The sequence below is a fragment of the Nilaparvata lugens genome, chromosome 13 (assembly GCF_014356525.2).
Source record: "Nilaparvata lugens isolate BPH chromosome 13, ASM1435652v1, whole genome shotgun sequence".
Taxonomy (NCBI): Eukaryota; Metazoa; Arthropoda; class Insecta; order Hemiptera; family Delphacidae; genus Nilaparvata; species Nilaparvata lugens.
In genome coordinates this window covers 16,439,110-16,457,972 of record NC_052516.1, presented here as the reverse complement: position 1 = coordinate 16,457,972, position 18,863 = coordinate 16,439,110, and the positions used below count along the sequence as shown (strand labels likewise).

At 33.9% G+C, this 18,863-nt stretch overlaps 1 protein-coding gene across 6 annotated transcripts in view; it reads right to left on the bottom strand.

Annotated features, from left to right (window-relative positions):
• LOC111045830 overlaps positions 1 to 18,863 on the bottom strand; it is an 85,790-nt gene that overhangs the window by 17,589 nt on the left and 49,338 nt on the right. For all 6 annotated transcript variants that reach the window (XR_005572787.1, XR_005572786.1, XM_039439926.1 and 3 more), the window contains exons 4-8: positions 18,704 to 18,752; positions 14,500 to 14,649; positions 10,454 to 10,536; positions 7,144 to 7,399; positions 483 to 738 (exon numbers count right to left, since the gene is read on the bottom strand). Coding sequence is in view for 4 of the 6 variants with exons in the window: in XM_039439926.1 (XP_039295860.1) it covers positions 483 to 738; positions 7,144 to 7,399; positions 10,454 to 10,536; positions 14,500 to 14,649; positions 18,704 to 18,752 (794 nt within the window). In the remaining 2 variants the exon portion in view is untranslated. The remainder of the gene's footprint in view (positions 1 to 482; positions 739 to 7,143; positions 7,400 to 10,453; positions 10,537 to 14,499; positions 14,650 to 18,703; positions 18,753 to 18,863) is intronic.

Sequence of the window (18,863 nt, the reverse complement as noted above, 5' to 3'; positions counted from 1 at the left end):
TTCCAGCAGTTGGTTAACTGCAATTTCTAATAGAATCTTCCAACAAAGAGATGCTGTCAACCATTATTAATAGGTTGAAAACATCTTAGTGTTTATTCGTTATGGAGAGATACCACACTACAATAATAGATAGACAATAGCATAAGTAGATATCTAGATATCTCATGGTATAGGGCATTTATGTCGCAACTTTTACTGTTATCTCAAGCTGATAGTCCACGTAGTTCTTTCCTGTGAAGCTTTATGACGCTGGTAGTCTCTCATATTGTGCCGTTTATACACTCTTACCCGGTCAAAACAGTAAAAATCGAGAATAATCTACAGTAATTGGCTTGAGATAACAGTAAAAGTTGCGACATACACGCCCTATACCATAGGATATCTACTTACGCTATTGTTTCTCTATGCTACAATACTATAAAGTTGAGAATCCTGACTTGATGTTGAAATTATTGTTAGTTTTGTGCAAATGAGCAGCTCACATTTTCGACTGGTAGATGGCGGTTGCTGCGACTCTGTGGTGGGTAGCACCTCCTCGCTGCGTGCACCTATGCCAGGCGATTTGCAGTGGCCGAGTGTGACAGGACTGGGGCTACCCACCAGTGTACGTGCACCTATGCCCGGCGACTTGCAGTGGCCGAGTGTGACAGGGCTGGGGGTGGCCACCACTGGTTGCTCCAGTGACCGCTCCAGCAGTCGAACGATGTCGGCGAACGAGGGACGGCTCTTTGGTTCGTACTGCACAGCAAACACATCACAGTAAATTACATGGCTGGTTTGTTAGGTTAGAAATTACTTATTCTAATCAAACAAAATTTACAGTGAACTTCTAAAAACTTAACACACTGTAGACTGTCTTCTTCTTTAGCTTCAATCATTTTGATTGATAACTATACAAAAATCCATAGTTCGTGCCATCAAGAAGGAGGGTAGATATGAACATTCTTTTCCTATCTTTCAGAGTCTCAGATGCTTGCCTCTCAGATATATCTTTGTTTTCAAGGTATTGTATATGTTTTATGTTATGTCTGGGAACTGTGGTCATGCGTTGTTCAGGGATGTTCCTAGTTATCAAGCTAGGAGAGTGACATCTGATTTACTAAGACTTCCTAAATCGTATACCACTTGTTTCCAGAAATCGTTTGTATTTCTCGGCCCTAAGTTTTTCAACAATATTCCTCTTGAAATTAAGAGAACACAAAATCGACTTGTTTTTAAAACAAAAGTTCTTGGATGGCTTAGAGGTCTTATGCCTGACTATCTAGAGACCTTATTCAATGTGGTTTCTTAGTTAAAATACTCTGATAATGGTGGCTATGCATTGGCTAAATGAGCTGGAATTGGAAAGTGAGCATGGTTAGTGTGAATGTGTGAGTGATTGGTTGCTAATTTTTCTTTCTTTCTTCTTTTTATATTTTTCTACTTCTCTATAAATTCATAAATTATCAGATATTCATTCCTGCTCGCAGACGTAGAGTTTTGTACTCTCAGCAAGCAGTATTTTTCTATCCAAATTCACAAATTAGTCCTGGTTTAGCATGTTCGAATTCTTGTCTGATGTTATTGTTTAATAAATTAGACTTTTATGTACTTTATAAATTATTAACTTATTACTCTAATATTGTTAAGCTGTATTATTTTTTTCTCATAATTTGTAAATATTGTGAATTGGATTGAATAAAATTTGAATTTGAATTTTGAATTTGATTGGTAGGCAGCTTTCCATCGTTTTCTGTCCAGAGCTGTACTTTCCAGTTGGATGTAGCTCTGGATCCCTAGATCTTTGGTAACTTGCTTCAGATATTGTAGCCGGGGTCTTCCACGTGCCCTTTGTCCAATTATTGAATAGTATTCCTAACGTGAATTCGTTGTGTCTAAATACATGGCCAAGCCATGAATGCCGTCTGTCCTTTAAAATACGCAAAAGGGATCGCTTTCCCTCAACCCTTTGAAATACTTCCTCATTAGTATTTCTATCAGTCCATTTCAACTCGAACATCCGTCTCCAGCACCATACTTCAAAGGCTCTTTTTTCTGGTGGGTTAAATGGAAGAGGGGGCTTTTATTGCCTCAATTTCGCCCACATCACTTTTATTGTAAAGTGTTAATAAAAGTCATTTATCTATCTATCTATCTGTTTTCTGCCTTACCAATAGTCCAGGTAATATAATAAATATTTCTATTGCATAAAAAGCTGTACAATTACAGATATGGCAAATGTCAATTATACAAACAAATAAAATACATGAAAATGATCAATATCACAAAGTACAAAACACAAAAGTACAATAAGTTATCAACCACATCTATTAATATTGAATGAAAAAGACTAAGAAGTTGTCAAAAAACCACTGATTTATTGATAATTAGAAAGACCGGTTTCGGTTATTACACCATTGTCAATCTCTGATAAACTAAAACTAAATACAAGAGCAGCAGAATTTATAGTAGTGAGCGAATTTATACTAGTTTTTAGTTTTAGTTTATCAGAGATTGACAATGATGTAATAACCGAAACCAGTCTTTCTAATTATCAATAAATCAGTGGTTTTTTGACAACTTCTTAGTCTTTTTCATTCGATATGAATAATTACCACAATATCAACTTCTCAACTACATCTATTAATATTGATAAGAACACAATATTATTGAAATGTATCCATGTATTCCTTTATGCAATAGAAGCCACCATTCAATAAATATTTCTTTACTTGGGCTTTAAATACATTTTTATTTGTTTTAATAGATTTTATTTCATTTGAGAGCCTATTGTAAAAAATTATTCCTTAATAAAATGGATTTTTCTGAACCATAGAGTGCAATACTCCAAATGCAACTTCTTATTAACTCTTCTTAACACTTTTATCAAAACTTCTTTTATTAACAACTTCTTATTAACACTTATTATTAACCTTCTTCTGATTAGTAGCTTGAGACTATTTGAGGAAAGGATATGCCGCTTACTGATTAAAATAGCAGAATTGATGGTGATGTGAAATCTCTCCATAATAAGAAAACAAAGATATTGTCAAATTTCACTAAAAAATTATTAAAAACTTTAAAACAGAACCATGGTTTCACGTAGTTAACCAACGCATCATCAGCTGTACTCTTTTTCGCTTTCAGCTGTACGCTTTTCTTATTATGATTAAAATAGCCTTTGCTTCTCTTATACGACGTTTCATATCATCTCTGTCCCTTCTATTTTCAGATATAATACTACCCAAGTATTTAAATTTTTCACTTGCTTGAGGGAATTTCTATCTAATTTTATTAAATCTAGTTCAGAGTCCTTAGAGCAGATCATCACTTCTGTCTTCATTCATTTGTTTTCATTTCTGTCTTCTGTAGACTGTAGTACACTGTAAATAAGGAGAACATTGACCATACAAGTCAACATTGTAGTAAATACAGTTGTAATACATTACATTGTAGTAAATACAGTTTTAATACATTACATTGTAGTTGAAACAGCTGAAATGGTAGATAGCTTAGGTTCAAGTCCTCTAAATCCTAACGCCGCCCTTAATAAAGGCAATAATATTCTATTATTATTCCAATTTTTGGTTCTAATAGTGAGGTTCTTATCTTATAATCATGGAGAGTTACATGACTTCCGCTTGGGCCGATTTTGTAGTTATGTTTTGAAGGGACGGATTCCAAAGGTTCAAAGGACCTCACAAGTCAACCGAAGCTTATTGTGTGTATAATGGAGACAAGTCGTGTAGTTAACGATATTGCAGTTGGTTTTAGATGACGTGCTTATTCGAAACTTACCAAAAAGGAGATAGTTATTATATTAATGTTATACATAAACCTGTGTAGTTTTGAATGTTATATATGAAGGGTGGCGAAGGTGAAAGTCATTTATTAAGCATGCTATGTATGTAATAAAGATAGGTGCCTCTTTACATTTCAAGAAAACATTGAAAAGTTTCAATCTCATTAGGAGTTTAGAACATGTTTCTCATATGAAAACCCTGGAATTATAGTGTAGCAAATCTTGGGGTATGCAGTGATATCGTTTTTAATGAGTTCATGTATCGTTGAAGAACGTCAAACATACTCTGTCAACACACATCTGTGCCATACACAACCAACACTCTGCCCTGTCCACAGGAAAATGTTTATCTATCAATTCATTCATTTATCAATGACATGGAATAGTTATTTGTGCAACTAGTGCGCAAAGTGTCAGTTTGCTGCACCGAAAGAAACGTTTACGCCCGAGCCGTAGGCGAGGGCGGAATGGCTTCTTGAGTGCAGCAGAGGAACTTTGCGCACGTATTTCACATTACATTTTTCCTACAGTTACCATTGAATATGAAAAGTGGGTAATTATGGATTAAATGATGGCTGAAATCCATCAAATCTTTGTGTGTGTGATGCTGTTATAAATAACAACCTTAATTCATTTAAAAATTAATAATCCAATTGAAGTTGAAAATTTTCAGCCAAAGTTCTCATTTTTATTCATTCAAGAATCAGAAAAAATATAGATAAAACAATAATTTCGCATTCAAAATACACGCCAACAGCTGGTTCAGATGACTGCAAAATGGCTGAACCGACAAGCGCGCGACCTAGCGGGAAAAATCATACCTAACTTCGTTTCATCCAGCTAAAAACAGTATTCAGATATTTAGAATTATGATTAACTAGAATTACCGAAAAATACTATAAGTAAACTAAAAAATATTTATAAAATAACATAGACAACAGAAAATATTTTATTGTAGTATATTCTAATGTTATTTTATTAATTTTATTGACATGGATTTCGAACGGTAATTATTTAACCTGAAAATTCGAATTTCAAAATGTGTTTGCTACATTCTCATTGCTTTGAGTGAAATAATTATTACTGTCATAGAAAATAAACATTATTTATTATTTAATGATGAGAAGTTATTATTTAATTATGATTTAGATAAACATTATTCTTGTTTTGGATTTCTAGATTGGGATTTTATCATAAATGTAGGGTAGCCATTGAAATGGTTCTTATCTAAATCTAACCACAGTCATTGTTACCAACTTAATTTTTGTTTTTGTGCACTAATCCTCCATATAACCCACCAACTATTTTGTGTTGCCATGTTGCAAATCTGGAGTGCAGAAACATTTTTTCCTGCACTAGAGCGGAAAAGTGATTCTTTGCGTTCTGTAATCAGTGCAGGAATGGCCATTTTTCAAGGTAACTGTAGGAAAACATAATTCATGACGTACTAAGCGATCCCATAGATATTGTGGCAGAGAGATAGTGTGCCAGTTACCACCATTTCATAAAAAGCACTGTTTTTGTTTCTCATTGCTTTTGCACGTTCCGCACCAGTCTATGATTACTAAATGGCAATGCCCAATGTGTTCATATAAATTTCGAATTTAGATTTTGAGGTTTTAAGCTGGATCCCCACATATATCAGTATAAGTGAACGTGACTGGAACTGTGAATAAACCATTTCTGTAAGTTCTACTTAGACTATTCATAAACAGCCCGGACGAGTCCAATTTGAACTTTATATTCTCTTAATATTTTAAATTCTTCAAAAATCTAAATATATAGGCCATAAAGAATAATATTCTCACTATACCGGATCTATATATAAATATACTATATACGCATAATATTTATAAATACTTTATTTTCACTAAATACGAATATACCATGTTATCGGATGGGCACGTTTATTGTCGGTCCCGACTGGAGTATGACAGTCGTAAGGCCCATTGACGGTTTAAATTATAATATTCAGGCGAGGTGGAGCTTCCGTCAAAAACTCATCGTCATCATGGATTAGGCTTTTCAAGCCTGTTCCGGCGTCCATCTCTTCCTCGGTCTACCAATAATTCCGTTAGGAACTCCCCACCAATAAAAGCCATACGAATATTATTATTACTATATCGGACACATTCATTGGCACTAGTATGTATGAATCCAGCTTTATACTGCAGTTTAAATTCAGTAATTCTGAAATGCAACCTTCTCGAAATCAAAGTGACAATTGAGAAACGATAGCATAAGAAGATATTCCATGGTATAGGTAATTAATGTATGATCCAAATTTGAAGACGATTTTTTGTTAACTCAAGCCGATTACTGTCGACTGCTGTGTATTTGATTATTGAGAGTAAGAGTGTAAGAAGGGCACAGTGTAAGAAACTACCAGCGTCACATAGCTTCACGAAAAAGAACTACTATAGTGAGCTCCACGTTATAATGGTAGTGTTTGATTAGCAATGGTATTGCTATCCTTGTCTATCATTCAACAAAGCGGATGGACACGTAAAGCCGTCGGTCCCGGCTGCCTAGCAAGCAGTCGTTAGGTCATGTCAGAGGCCCTGAAATTGATCAGTTGCGACCTGAAAACTCTGACACCAGACCTGAGCCAGCCAGGTCACTCGATATTATTATTATTATAACAAAGCGGATAGCGCTATCTCTTTCTCGCTTTGCTCTGTTGTCAGATCGTCTTTTAACAATGTAGAATTAATAATTAATTAACAAAATATTTCATCTTAGTTATGAAAATTCATTATGAAATTATTGAAAAATTATAATGTCTTGCTTAATAAAACATAATTGATTATTTTAAACGAGAATGAACCGTTAATATTACATCAATAAACCTGTATCAGCTACCGTCTATAGAAGGCATTTACAAGACAGAGGATCGGCAACGTTTTTCTCCTATCTTTCTCCACTACCATTATAGCGTGGACCTTACTATAGGACTGTCGGCTTGAGGTAGTGAAATTTGGAACATTTCCCCATAGCATGGGATATCTTTTTATGATATCTTTTCTTGGAATAGGAGTTGTGTTTTTCTGGCTCTAAATGTTGTAAAATTACGCAAAAATGTTCCAATTAATATGGTGATTTGAGTGTGATATTTTTGTTTTTTATTCTGTTTTTAACCTTCAAAATTCAAAATTCTTAGTTTGTCGTTGTTTTTTAGTAAAAATGGACTAAATTTTAGAAAAGTGAAACCATATCCCTATTTCGGACTTTTAAAATGTTATCTAAATTTGGAAAAGAAATAGTATAAGGAGTATCCTTAGTTTTTCTCTCCCAATAAGTGCTACTTTGTGAAAATTATAAATAAAAAAATAAAAAAATAAGTAGTCCGTGACAATACTCACATTGCAGCAAGAAAAGGCAAGCTTGAGGAAATCAGCGGGCGGATCCGAACACAGTTCGACAAAAGCGAGGTAGTCGAGGCCAAAGTTCTCAGTTCTCGGTAAGACATCAGGGTCAGCCTCGCATCGCGCGATCAGCTCGCACAGGATGATGCCGTAGCTGAAGATGTCTGAGCTGTTGTCGTACCACTCGCCCTTCAGACATTCGGGCGACATCCAGTACGGGGAGCCGACGGTGTGCAGACGGTAGCCACCCGACCTGCCAACCACAAAACACAAACTCAAAAATCACCGAGCAAGTTGTGTCAATATAATGAATAATGAATTTATAGTTAAATACAAGAAATATTTTTCTTCTTCTTTTACCTTTCAGGGTTTAGGCATCTCTGCCTGTTCCGAACCTCATATCTGCCCATCTTTTCCTTGGTCGGCCTCGGTCTCTCTTGCCTACTGGCTGGTAGTTGAGCACCAATTTTGGTAGTCTGTCTTCCTTCATCCTATTTACATGTTTGTACCATTTAAACCTACTCTGAGATATCTTTTCATTTACAGAAAATACATCAAGTTGTTTTCTTATCTCAGTATTTCTTAAATGATCTTCTCGGCTGCACCCATAGGTTCTTTGGAGAAATCTCATTTCAGATGCCTGTAGTCTACTTTCATCTGGCCCTGACAGCACCTAGGTTTCACACCCATATAAAAGGGTTGGTGCAGCTATAGTTTTGTAAAAATTTCAACCTGGTGCTCTGGCTAGCATTATTCTTCAGATTTCTATGTATGGTACCATATATGTTTTGGAAGCGATGTATTTTGTTGGTAGTGTCTCTCCCTTTCCTGTAAAGGTGCGTACAGATTTACGCGCCGCGAACATGAGCAATTCACTTTTAATCAGCTGATGCCAAGCTTTTTATATCTGTATCTTACCGTTTCTGTAAAAATACAGATATAGTCAGCTGATTAAAATTGAATTGCTCATGTTCGCGGTGCGCATATCTGTACGCACCATTAGAGTTACAATAACACTATGAAGGTATTTAAGAGGTCACCTTATTATCACCTTAAGAGATATCACAGCCCAAGTAATTGAAATTTGATACCTGAAATATTTTTACAAATAGAAATAATCATTAAAATACAATAGTTTTTGACGTGAATGGAAAAGAAGCCTTAAGCTCCAGCCACGAGTTCTAAAAATAAGAAATACAATTTTCAATCTAATAACAGCAGTACAAATGGAAAAATTCTGCCGTTGGATGATAATCTATGGATGTTGAATTTTATCAATAATCCAAGTACTTGATAAACAAAATATAAATGCACAGAAAAATAATATAATAATTGTCGAGTTTCAATAATTTTTACACAATAATTAATAATTAATATTATTTATTATTGTGTAAAAATTAAATGGAATCGTAAATAGGAAGCTGAAACATGTAGGTAATTTTGGAACTAAATTGAAAACATGTATTAAATAGAGTAAATATTGCTGGGAGAACATCAGTTCGTAAAAGTTTCAGTTCTTCACGTGTTTCAAGCAACTTATAGTGCGCGTCCCGTAGCTTTGCCTCCGTGACTTTGGAACGGCATATAGGCAAGGTATGGTTTGCAAGATGATATTCCGGGAACGCGACTAGGTGCCACCCCGACTACTTGACACCCCGTCAACCTGTCCCCTTTTAAAACCGGTTGTTAGGGGACAAGTTGACGTGTTCCATCCTCGTCTAATTGTCTCCTTTCTAAGGAGGTGACAACTAGTCGCGGGGACACTCTGACGCGAGGGTGCGAGGTGTCAAGTTGTCGTTTACGGTCATGAATAGTTGGAAACTTCGGTTCAGTAGGTGACAAGTAGTCGAGGTGACAACTTGACGGCAATGGTATATTTTAACGAGGGTACAGGTAGTCGTCTACGGTCACGACAACCTATCACCTCGATTCCACACCACAGGAAATCACCATTCCAGCTGGTTCTTCATTTGAAAGTTGGAAAATGAAGCCAAACTGTCAAGTTTTATATGAAAAGGCATTATGATTCCTAATTCCTCATTCGCCTTCTTATGGTGTGATTGCCATCTGAGCGCAAGTGTATATAAATAATTATTCATCCTCATATTAATTACCAGACTTCATGTAATATCTCAGTTGATAACCAGACTGATAGCTTCATCTACCATATCATTGATGGATGAAAACTTGACTGTCCTAGCATTAGGCTCTATTTACTCGTAAACGGTGAGTCTGACGGGAAAATATAACTGAACAAAATGTATTTAGAATTTTGTTCTACATCTGGTTCAGTTAACAAAAGGGCTTATTATTCAATTTTATTCTGTTTTCAACCAACTAGAAAAAATTGTCCTTAAAATAGCAAAGACGGCGAATATCTCCCGAACTGTGCGTTTGACGGGAAAATGTTACTGAACCAAAAGTGCTTAGAATTCAATTCTACATCATAATCAGTAATAAAAATGGCTTGATCCTCCGTCCCCACGCCGCGGGGGTGTAAGTTGTGCCAATCGGTGCTCTGTAGGTGACAAGTAGTCAGGGTGTTTAGTGGCTCTCCGCCGATAGGCAAAGCTACAAGACCGGACTGTAGTTTTTTGCATGCGACTTTCCGACAAAACTTAGGTTATGTTGTAATGCCGTTCAGTTCATCGAGCCTCACAGCATCACAACATAAGTACATAAGTTAAGTCGTGCACAAAAACTAAGTTGCTAGTTATCGCTTATAATTTTTCTTGTATTCTCAATCATTGAACATTGAGTCACTGGGAAACTGCGCTCAGAATGTTTTAATACTTCCAAGGACATTCAATTCTATTTAATGGTATCTTATTTTTTATTTTAGATTGTATTTTACCATTCTTCTTTTATTACCATTGTCATAGTTATTATGTTTTTGAGACAAGTCAAGATTTGGATTCATTTGAATTTTTGATCAATTTAAATCTTGATGAACTGAATGTCACCCGTTTTCACCCAAACACACACCGATTTTACGACATAGTCTGTCGTGTGTGAAAACGGCCAGAGGAGAAGCATCGCAAAATACTATACTATGGCTTAATTACTATATTAAGGTTTACAGTAATTACAAATTAGAAAAGATTCTAATAACTATTATTCGGACCTTCATAATCCAATATCTTAGCTCTAAGACATTGGAAATTTAGTTTTCGTTTTTAGAGTTCACATAAGACAAACTTATGATTCTTGTATTGCATTGGAATTTAATGGGCAATTCTACAGGAATTCAGAATGAGTAGTAACACATTTATCAAATCAAACTACTGTAGTTGGTTGAGTACTGTACCTGGGTATTTTAGCAGCCAACCCGAAATCGCCAACTACAGCTGTTAGCTCACCGGTCACTTCATTCTTTTTGATCAGTACATTCTGCAAAAAAATCCAATTAGTTAATTTAATAAATAGAAAAGTAGAACCTGGATTAGGAATAAGTCATTGTAATTGATTACCAAATCCACACTTGTGAACCAAAACCTGTATGCCCTGAATTCTGACAAGATTCCCAATAAGACACTTCACAGAATTAACAATCGAGGATTTCTTGTATTGTATACAATATTTTGAGATTCGAATAAATTTTACAGATTCGTAGCCTAAAACTTTATTTTTCCATGGTAAAATTTACTCATTGACATGACTTTTATTCATTATTCAACAGACACATTGTAAATAAACAATAAAGTTTTCCAACAAGAACAAAATAAAATGAACATAATTACTTTATTAATGACAGTAATTAAGAAACACGTGTAATAATAACTTTAATGATGGCATTTGGCCAAAAATTCCTTTCCTAAACACAAGCTCAATTCATTAGTTTACTGGTTTACAGAGCTCAACAGTATACACTTTAATAACAGTTCTTAATATACTTTGATATCTTTCAACTGTGATCATCAATCAACTTTATAAATGACTAGCAGGTAACCCGTGCTCCGCAAAGGTCTAATTGAAAACTTGACGTAATGTAATCTTGAATAATTTAAAGGCCCATAGCCACCCTCGGTAAATTATGAATCTATATGCAAAATTTCAAGTTAATCAGTCCAATAGTTCAGACGTGATGATGTGTCATTCGTGAAATTCCTATCCCGTAAGTGTATAAGCCATTTCTTTCCTTTATTATACCGGGTGATCCAAAAAGGACTTTACAACTTTGAAAATTCATATAAATCTTATTAAACAAGGTACAGAGCTGGTTTTGGTGTTGTTTTAAAGGAAAACACTTTAAGTTTTTTTACCTTATACTAAAGATGTTCTATGTGACTTCCGTTGGTTATCCTACAGACATTTACAGTCTATTTCATCCCAGAAATCAGTGGATTGGCCGTAATGCGCCAATTGCATGGCCCCTCGTTCCCCAGACCTAACACCGCTGGATTTTTTCTTGTGGGGTCTCATAAAAGATATGGTGTACGTACCCCCTTTGCCAACCACTCTACCTGAACTTAGAGCAAGGATTTGCGCTGCTGTTGAGCAAGTTACACCTGAAATGCTAGTGCGAGTCTGGGAAGAAATCGACTATCGATGGGATGTCTGCAGGATAACCAACGGAAGTCACATAGAACATCTTTAGTTTGAGGTGAAAAAACTTGAAGTATTTTCCTTCAAAACAACACCAAAACCAGCTCTGTACCTTGTTTAATAAGATTTATATGAATTTTCAAAGTTGTAAAGTCCTTTTTGATCACCCGGTATTATATAGATAAACGATTTCATGTTTCTATTGTATTTACAAAACAATATTTATATCAAAGGAATTTTGAAGTCAAAGGCAAAGTCAAAATACTTTATCTCTTTCCTGTATAGGGCTACTTGTAATATAAATATAAAGAAAATAAAAATCTCAGTACTCAGATTATTTTAAAAAAAGGTACTGAGATTTTTATTTTCTTTATATTCAAAATACTTTATTGCAGCAGCTAATTGAGAACATCAATTGCATTACAAATGACAATGATAGATTTTTTTTCATAATTATTACAAGCAGGAAGTCATTACAATAAATTATAAACATAAAAATATAGTTATTTTACTAACTGTCTTCCACTGTATGATCGTTATATTTTATCAACTGAATATTATACTAACTTTATTATTCCTTTCTTCAGCATCATTTCACATTTTTTACAAGGTTTAATGTTTGCTAACTGGATTAGAGCAATGGTAAGACTAACCGAGATCAACTTTCTTAAATCTAAACATACCTAACTAGCATTATACTGATCCCAGATTTTTCTTAATCTATTAGGTGTGATAGAACCCAGAGTAAGTGTCGAAACATAGTGGAGCGGCGAAGGTAGCTTGAAGCTTGAGTGTGTTGAAAATAATGCTTATATTCAAATGGGACAAAACATTAACATCACTATGTTTTGACCCATTTAGATATATGCATTATTTTCAATACACTCAAGCTTCAAGCTATCATTATTTTTATATATGAAGCGACCCATTTATAGTTATTTGTGCAACTAGTGCGCAAAGTGACAGTTTGCTGCACCGAAAGAACGTTTACGGCTCGGGCGGATGGTTTCTTGAGTGCAGCAGAGGAATTTTGCGCACGTATTTCACATTAGTTTTTCCTACAGTTACCATTGAATATGAAAAGTGGGTAATTATGGGTAAAATTGCCTGAAATCCATCAAATGTTTTTCTGTGTAATTTTATTATTGATAAAAACCTTAATTTATTGTCAAATTGAATAAAAATGTTGTCGTTGGTTATAATATATACTAATAAGGTGTTCGTTGTGCTTCGTTGCACCTCTGCTCATTATAGCAGCCACAGCAGTCACTGTTACCAACTTCATTTTGATTTTGCTGCACTGTTGCTCCATATAACCTACTAAGTATTATGCGTTGCCATGTTGCAAATCTGGAGTGCAGAAAAATTTTTCCCGCACTAGAGCGGAAAAGTGATTCTTTGCGTTCTGTAATCAGTGCAGCAATGGCCACTTTTCAACGTAACTGTAGGAAAAATATATTATGCATTATTTTGAACATTCTCAAGCTTGAAGCTACCTTCACCACTCAATTATGTTTTAACCCTTATTCTGGGTTCTATTATAATAGATTAAGCAAAATCTGGCATCAGTATTGAAAATCAAGTAGGTACGGTCAGATTCAGAAAGTTGACCCTTAGCCGACGTTCACATAATGGCCCATATGAATAAAACCAGAGCAAATGCTCATGAGCAAGAGCATGGAGCATAAGGTTTTGCTCATAAGCAAAAGGTAGAAGCAAAAGCATTTGCTCATTTTTATATGAATAAGCTTTACCTTATACTCTTACCTTATGCTCCTGAACTCTGGAGCAAATGCTCACGTATTTTAGAGATTTTTCATCAGCTGATTCGCTTTTGTAGCCTTAGTTTGTTTTTATAGCTCACGGAAGCGCTAAATATGCAAATAGGGTGCACCGCTTGTGTTTGCGTCGTCTGCTCTGTTTTCTATTTATGAATAGAGTTTTATGTTAGTTGAGTTTGGAATTTTGAAATAATAGCGTGAAAAAATGTCATCTCTATAATAATCTTCAGCATATTCTTATAATATCAATAGCCTTCTTATAATCGTTCACACTCTAATCTTCTTAAATGCCTATCTCCTATTTTGTGATGGCTATCTTTTTGTATTTATTCTTTTGTAGGGATAAAGGTGATATATATCATGGTTGAATCTAATAAGAGTTTTATAGTTCTCAACAATTGGTTGTGATCGTATCTGGTATAGTTTCCTCTTCCTCATACGGATTAGTTGAGCCATTTTACTATGAGCAAAAGGTGATAAGCTGCTCTGGACTAGACTTACCTTTTTTGAAGCATTTGCTTCAAAAGTTGAGCAAATGCTCTAGTTTATTCATACAATTTTGAGCAAAAGCTTTTACTTTTGAGCAAATGCTCAAACTATTTTTTTTTATGAGCATGAGCAAAAGGTTTTGTTCACGTTTATTCATAGAAAATGAAGAAAATGCTCCATATTTTAGAAGTATAAGCAAATGCTCAACTTTATTCATATGGCCCATTGAGTAGGTTTAGTAAATCATTAACTATAGCAAGCTAATTTTTTTTTTTAATTCCATTTACGATACAAATGACACTGATGTAATAACATTGATAGATAAAATAATAAGGTAGTCCTTGACTCCTTGTGCTATTTTCTTCTAAATTTATAGTTGATGACACAGTCCAAGATAAGGTTAGTATTTGACGTGTAAAATTTCTATAATAATATACATAATGCCATTGATTTTATATTCTCTTGATTTCCATAATATTTAACAAGATTGACATATTATTTAATACACTTGATTAGTTGATAGAATGAATTTGTTCACCTTGGAAGTGAGGTCCCTGTGGAAGACGTCCCTGGAATGGAGGTACTCCATGCCCCGTGCTATGTCCAGTGCCAGCTTCTCGCGCACCCTGTAGCTCAGTTCAACCGACGTCATCTGAATCAACTGCTCCAAACTCCCTCCATTGATATACTGCAAATAATAAACAAACACGTCAACAATAAATCAAATCATTTTTTCTCTCCCTATGAATAGGTATTTATAGCCAAATACAAGAAATATTTTTACAAATAAAATGATCATTGAATTACAATAGTTTTTGGCGTGACTGGAAAAAGAAGGTGTTATCATTTCAATATGTGTAAAATATTCAATGTTATTGAAATTCCAAATTGAATTATGTCAATGAATGCCTGTATTCTTGTGTAATATTTGTGAGAATAAGAAATAAATAGGTCTAAATAAATAATTCAAAGAATGTCAATTGGTTACTCAAGTAACAGTAATACCATAGAGAAACAATAGCGTAAGTAGATATCCCATGGTATAGGGAGTTTATGTCGTAACTTTTACTGTTATCTCAAGCCGATAGTCCACGTAGTTCTTTCCCTTGAAGCTGTGTGACACTAGTAGTCTCTCATATTGTGCCGTTCATACACTCTCACCCAAACAAAACAGTAAAAATCGACAATAATCGTCAGTAATCGGCTTGAGATAACAATAAAAGCTACGACATAAACTCCCTATACCATGGGATATCTACTTACGCTATTGTTTCTCTATGGCAATATTCATTTATTTAATGGAGATGTTTGGAATAGAATAATGTGACAATAGTTTCCAGACCTAAGCCTATTGGAACAAAACTCATTCAACAATAAAATTAATGTAAAAGATACAAAATACTATAATAACTTATCTACAGAAAAATAAGTTTCATAGTAAAACTGATTGAATTAGCACATTGATAAATTATCAATGAAAAATGATAATGGGAGAGTGATAGAATAAATTTATTGTAATATGATCATCATTAATTATTGCTACTAATATTGTTGATAATCCTATAAATTTAAGCGAGCAATTTCTGTATAATAAATATATCTGGTTATTTATGTTTTAAATAATATATCTGGTTATTTTTATATCTGGTTAATTATGTTTTAATAATCCTATAAATTTAAGCGAGAAATTTCTGTATAATAATATATCTGGTTATTTTTATATCTGGTTATTTATGTTTTACGGATCTCGAAAACTGCTCTAACGATTTTCACGAAATTTGGAACATAGTGTGTTTATGATATAAAGATTCGATTGCACTAGGTCTCATTCTTTGGAAAACTCGCTGAACGACATTAAAAGGATAATTCATCCTTGGAAAACAGATGATAATTTCGTCGTCTCTCGATAACAGAAGATGCGTGTGCCTGTGTGGGAGAGAGACAGAATTATTTCCAGTTGTGTAATCATAATCAATCAGCGAGAAATTTTATCTAGCTAGACAATTTAATCGATTTGATCAACATAATCTGATTTGTTGACATGACATGAAAATCCTCCTAAACTAGAGTATATCATAATTTTCAACGTTTATCATTATTTGACAATTTCAAGTGATTAGTGAGTGTTATTTTGTTATTTAATTTGGTTTGTATATAATCTAAATTATAATTTATTTGTTTTCAAATGTTTGAACAGAAAATTGAACCTGAATTCAAGTGTATGTAACCTACTTTCTGGACTATTTATAGTGTATAAATCAAAATTCGGGGAAAAACAGTTTTAGCTGTGCCTGTTAGTACTTCCCCAATCATTTTAAAGAATTGTGTTCGGTTTATCAAAAGTCAATAAATAAATAACGAGCGAATCTCGGTGCCCCAATATTGTTGTTTGTATCGTGCAAGTTAAAACCAAACAATCTGAACAGCTGGTGGACTCGATCATGCAATTTTTAATAATTTTATACATTTTAAGTTCGAAATATTAGCTTTTAAATTTTATTTGAGCCTTATACTTTACAAACAGCCTTAAGAAATGTAATTACTTTATAACTTGAATATCAGAACAAGTTAAAGTTCTATGGGAAATAATTCAACAGAGGATAAAGTCAAGGGAGACATATTTGAGGGAATAGATTGCTTGAGACTGAAGCATCCAACTTGCCGAATAAACAATTTATACCAATTTTTTATGGAGTTTGAAGTGAAGACTAAACTTAACTTGGATTTTACATATATGGCTTTGATAATAGTTATTTGTATATCTAGAGTGAAAAGTACTGTTTTTTCTCCCTGAGGGAAAAGTTTGAAGCCCGAGGCGAAGCCGAGGGCAACAATTTTCCTGAGGGAGAAAAAACATTTTTCACTCGTGATATACACAACATTTTTCCTCCACCTACATTTTTAAAAACTGCAAATAAAGAATATTTTTGTATCCACTAATAGAATTCAAAGATTGAAATCTAATTGAAGATTTTCTTCAGTAGAAGAAAATGAAAAACCATTTCAGCATTTCAAATACAGTAATTCAATTAAATTTCTTTTTTTTGGTTTCTGAAATTCAGAAAACTTTGCTTAGGGTTCACTGAACTCTTTCCTAACTCAGCTCTTACATTATTTCTTTCGTCAAGTGACAAAAGTACTTAGGGTTATGAGAGCTGAGGTGATGATAGCAAAGGCAGCTCTTCCTCTCCCTCTCTCTCTCACTCTCTTAACAAGGGTACTTCAAAGCACAACAGCCTTCTCTCACTCAGCTAGGGGAGAGAAAGTAAAAGCTCAACTCTATGTACGTTTCCGCTTCCTGTTTTCAATTGTCAAAAAAATGCCAGGACTTTACTCAGTTCTAATTCTGTTGTTTTCGATTTCGAAACTGATTCTTTTCAGTTGCTAGGCTGCTAGGGATTAAAATTTTTGAACAGACGGTACGTAATAAAATAGTATAGTTGAAACTCACAACTTCAGTTTGCTATCGCTGTACCGATCACGGGTTCGATTCCACACCGTTGCATGCATTGGTATTTTATTCCGGATGATGCCCACATAAGCGTTTTGCCTGTGCGTGGGCAGAAATTGTATCGACAGATAAACCATCGACTAATTTGGATAACATTAAAAGAAATCTATACTGGTATTTTGTAGCTTGAATAAGTTATGGTAGAATCTTCATCTAAATTATTCAAGATAATATTTGATTAATAAATCATCTTTGACCGAACGTAGTGAGTTCTATGTTTTAACTCGGATTTTCCTTTGTCTGTTTGTATGTAACGTGATTACGGCCAAACGCAAATTCGATGAGATTTGGCAGGAATATTCCTTTTTCAACTGCGCGTCGATGTTTACTCAAGGTTTTTGAAATTTTGCATTTCAAGGATAATATGAAAAGAAAAAGGAATTCCTTTATATAATTTCTTTTCTGTATAGGGCTACTTGTAATATAAATATAAAGAAAATAAGAATCTCATTACCCTTGTAATGTTTATCGAAACATGTTGTGATAAAATATTTCAAAAAGGGTACTGAGATTTTTATTTTCTCTATATTTGAATTCCTTTATACTCTGTTATCACTATTATTATCATCTACTCTGAAAATAGGATTAATTAGACTATAGAATTATTCATAATCAATCAGCTGACAAGTGGATTACACAGATGTTCTTGAGAAGCCGTGTCTATTTCTATAAGGTCTATAGTTTCAATCAAAGACCTTTAAGAGTTATGCATCTTTAAGGTCTTTGGTTTCAATATTTTGATTTGCAGTCATGGTATTATCATGCGTGGCTATCAGTATCAATATTCTCACATTTGAAAAAAAACTAATTTGATAGGTGATTAAAAATAATCAAATGAAGTAAAATAATGCTGAAGAAATTATAATACTTTTGATTGTAAAAAAATAATTTTCATCAGATGGAAAGATTATAACTGGATGAATTATATCATATGGAATACAAATTCAAACATGAACTGAGTTTGTTAACATTTCAAACAGGTGAGGTGACTTCAGATACTTGTGGATGAGAAAACTGCGTGAGGTCTACTGTTCACAGAACTACTAGTTAAATTTATACAATCTGACTTTACTTGGAAAAAATTGTTTCAACTGACCTTCCATTAAAATATAATTAAATTGCAAAGAAGCTACTGAGAAATTAATTTAATAGGCTATTTTAGAGCATAGTAAAAATTATGAAATAATCTGGGATTTGAATGATGTGGATAAATTTGAAAATATATTGTTACCTCAGTCAATGCATGTAGTTGACCCTCATGGACACAAGCACCCATAAACCTGAAATAAAGGAAAGCACATTAATATTTTTAGATTTTTGTAAACTTTTTTATAACGATGAACATAAATAAATAACTTAATGTACATCAAAAATTTCCAGTAAAACACATA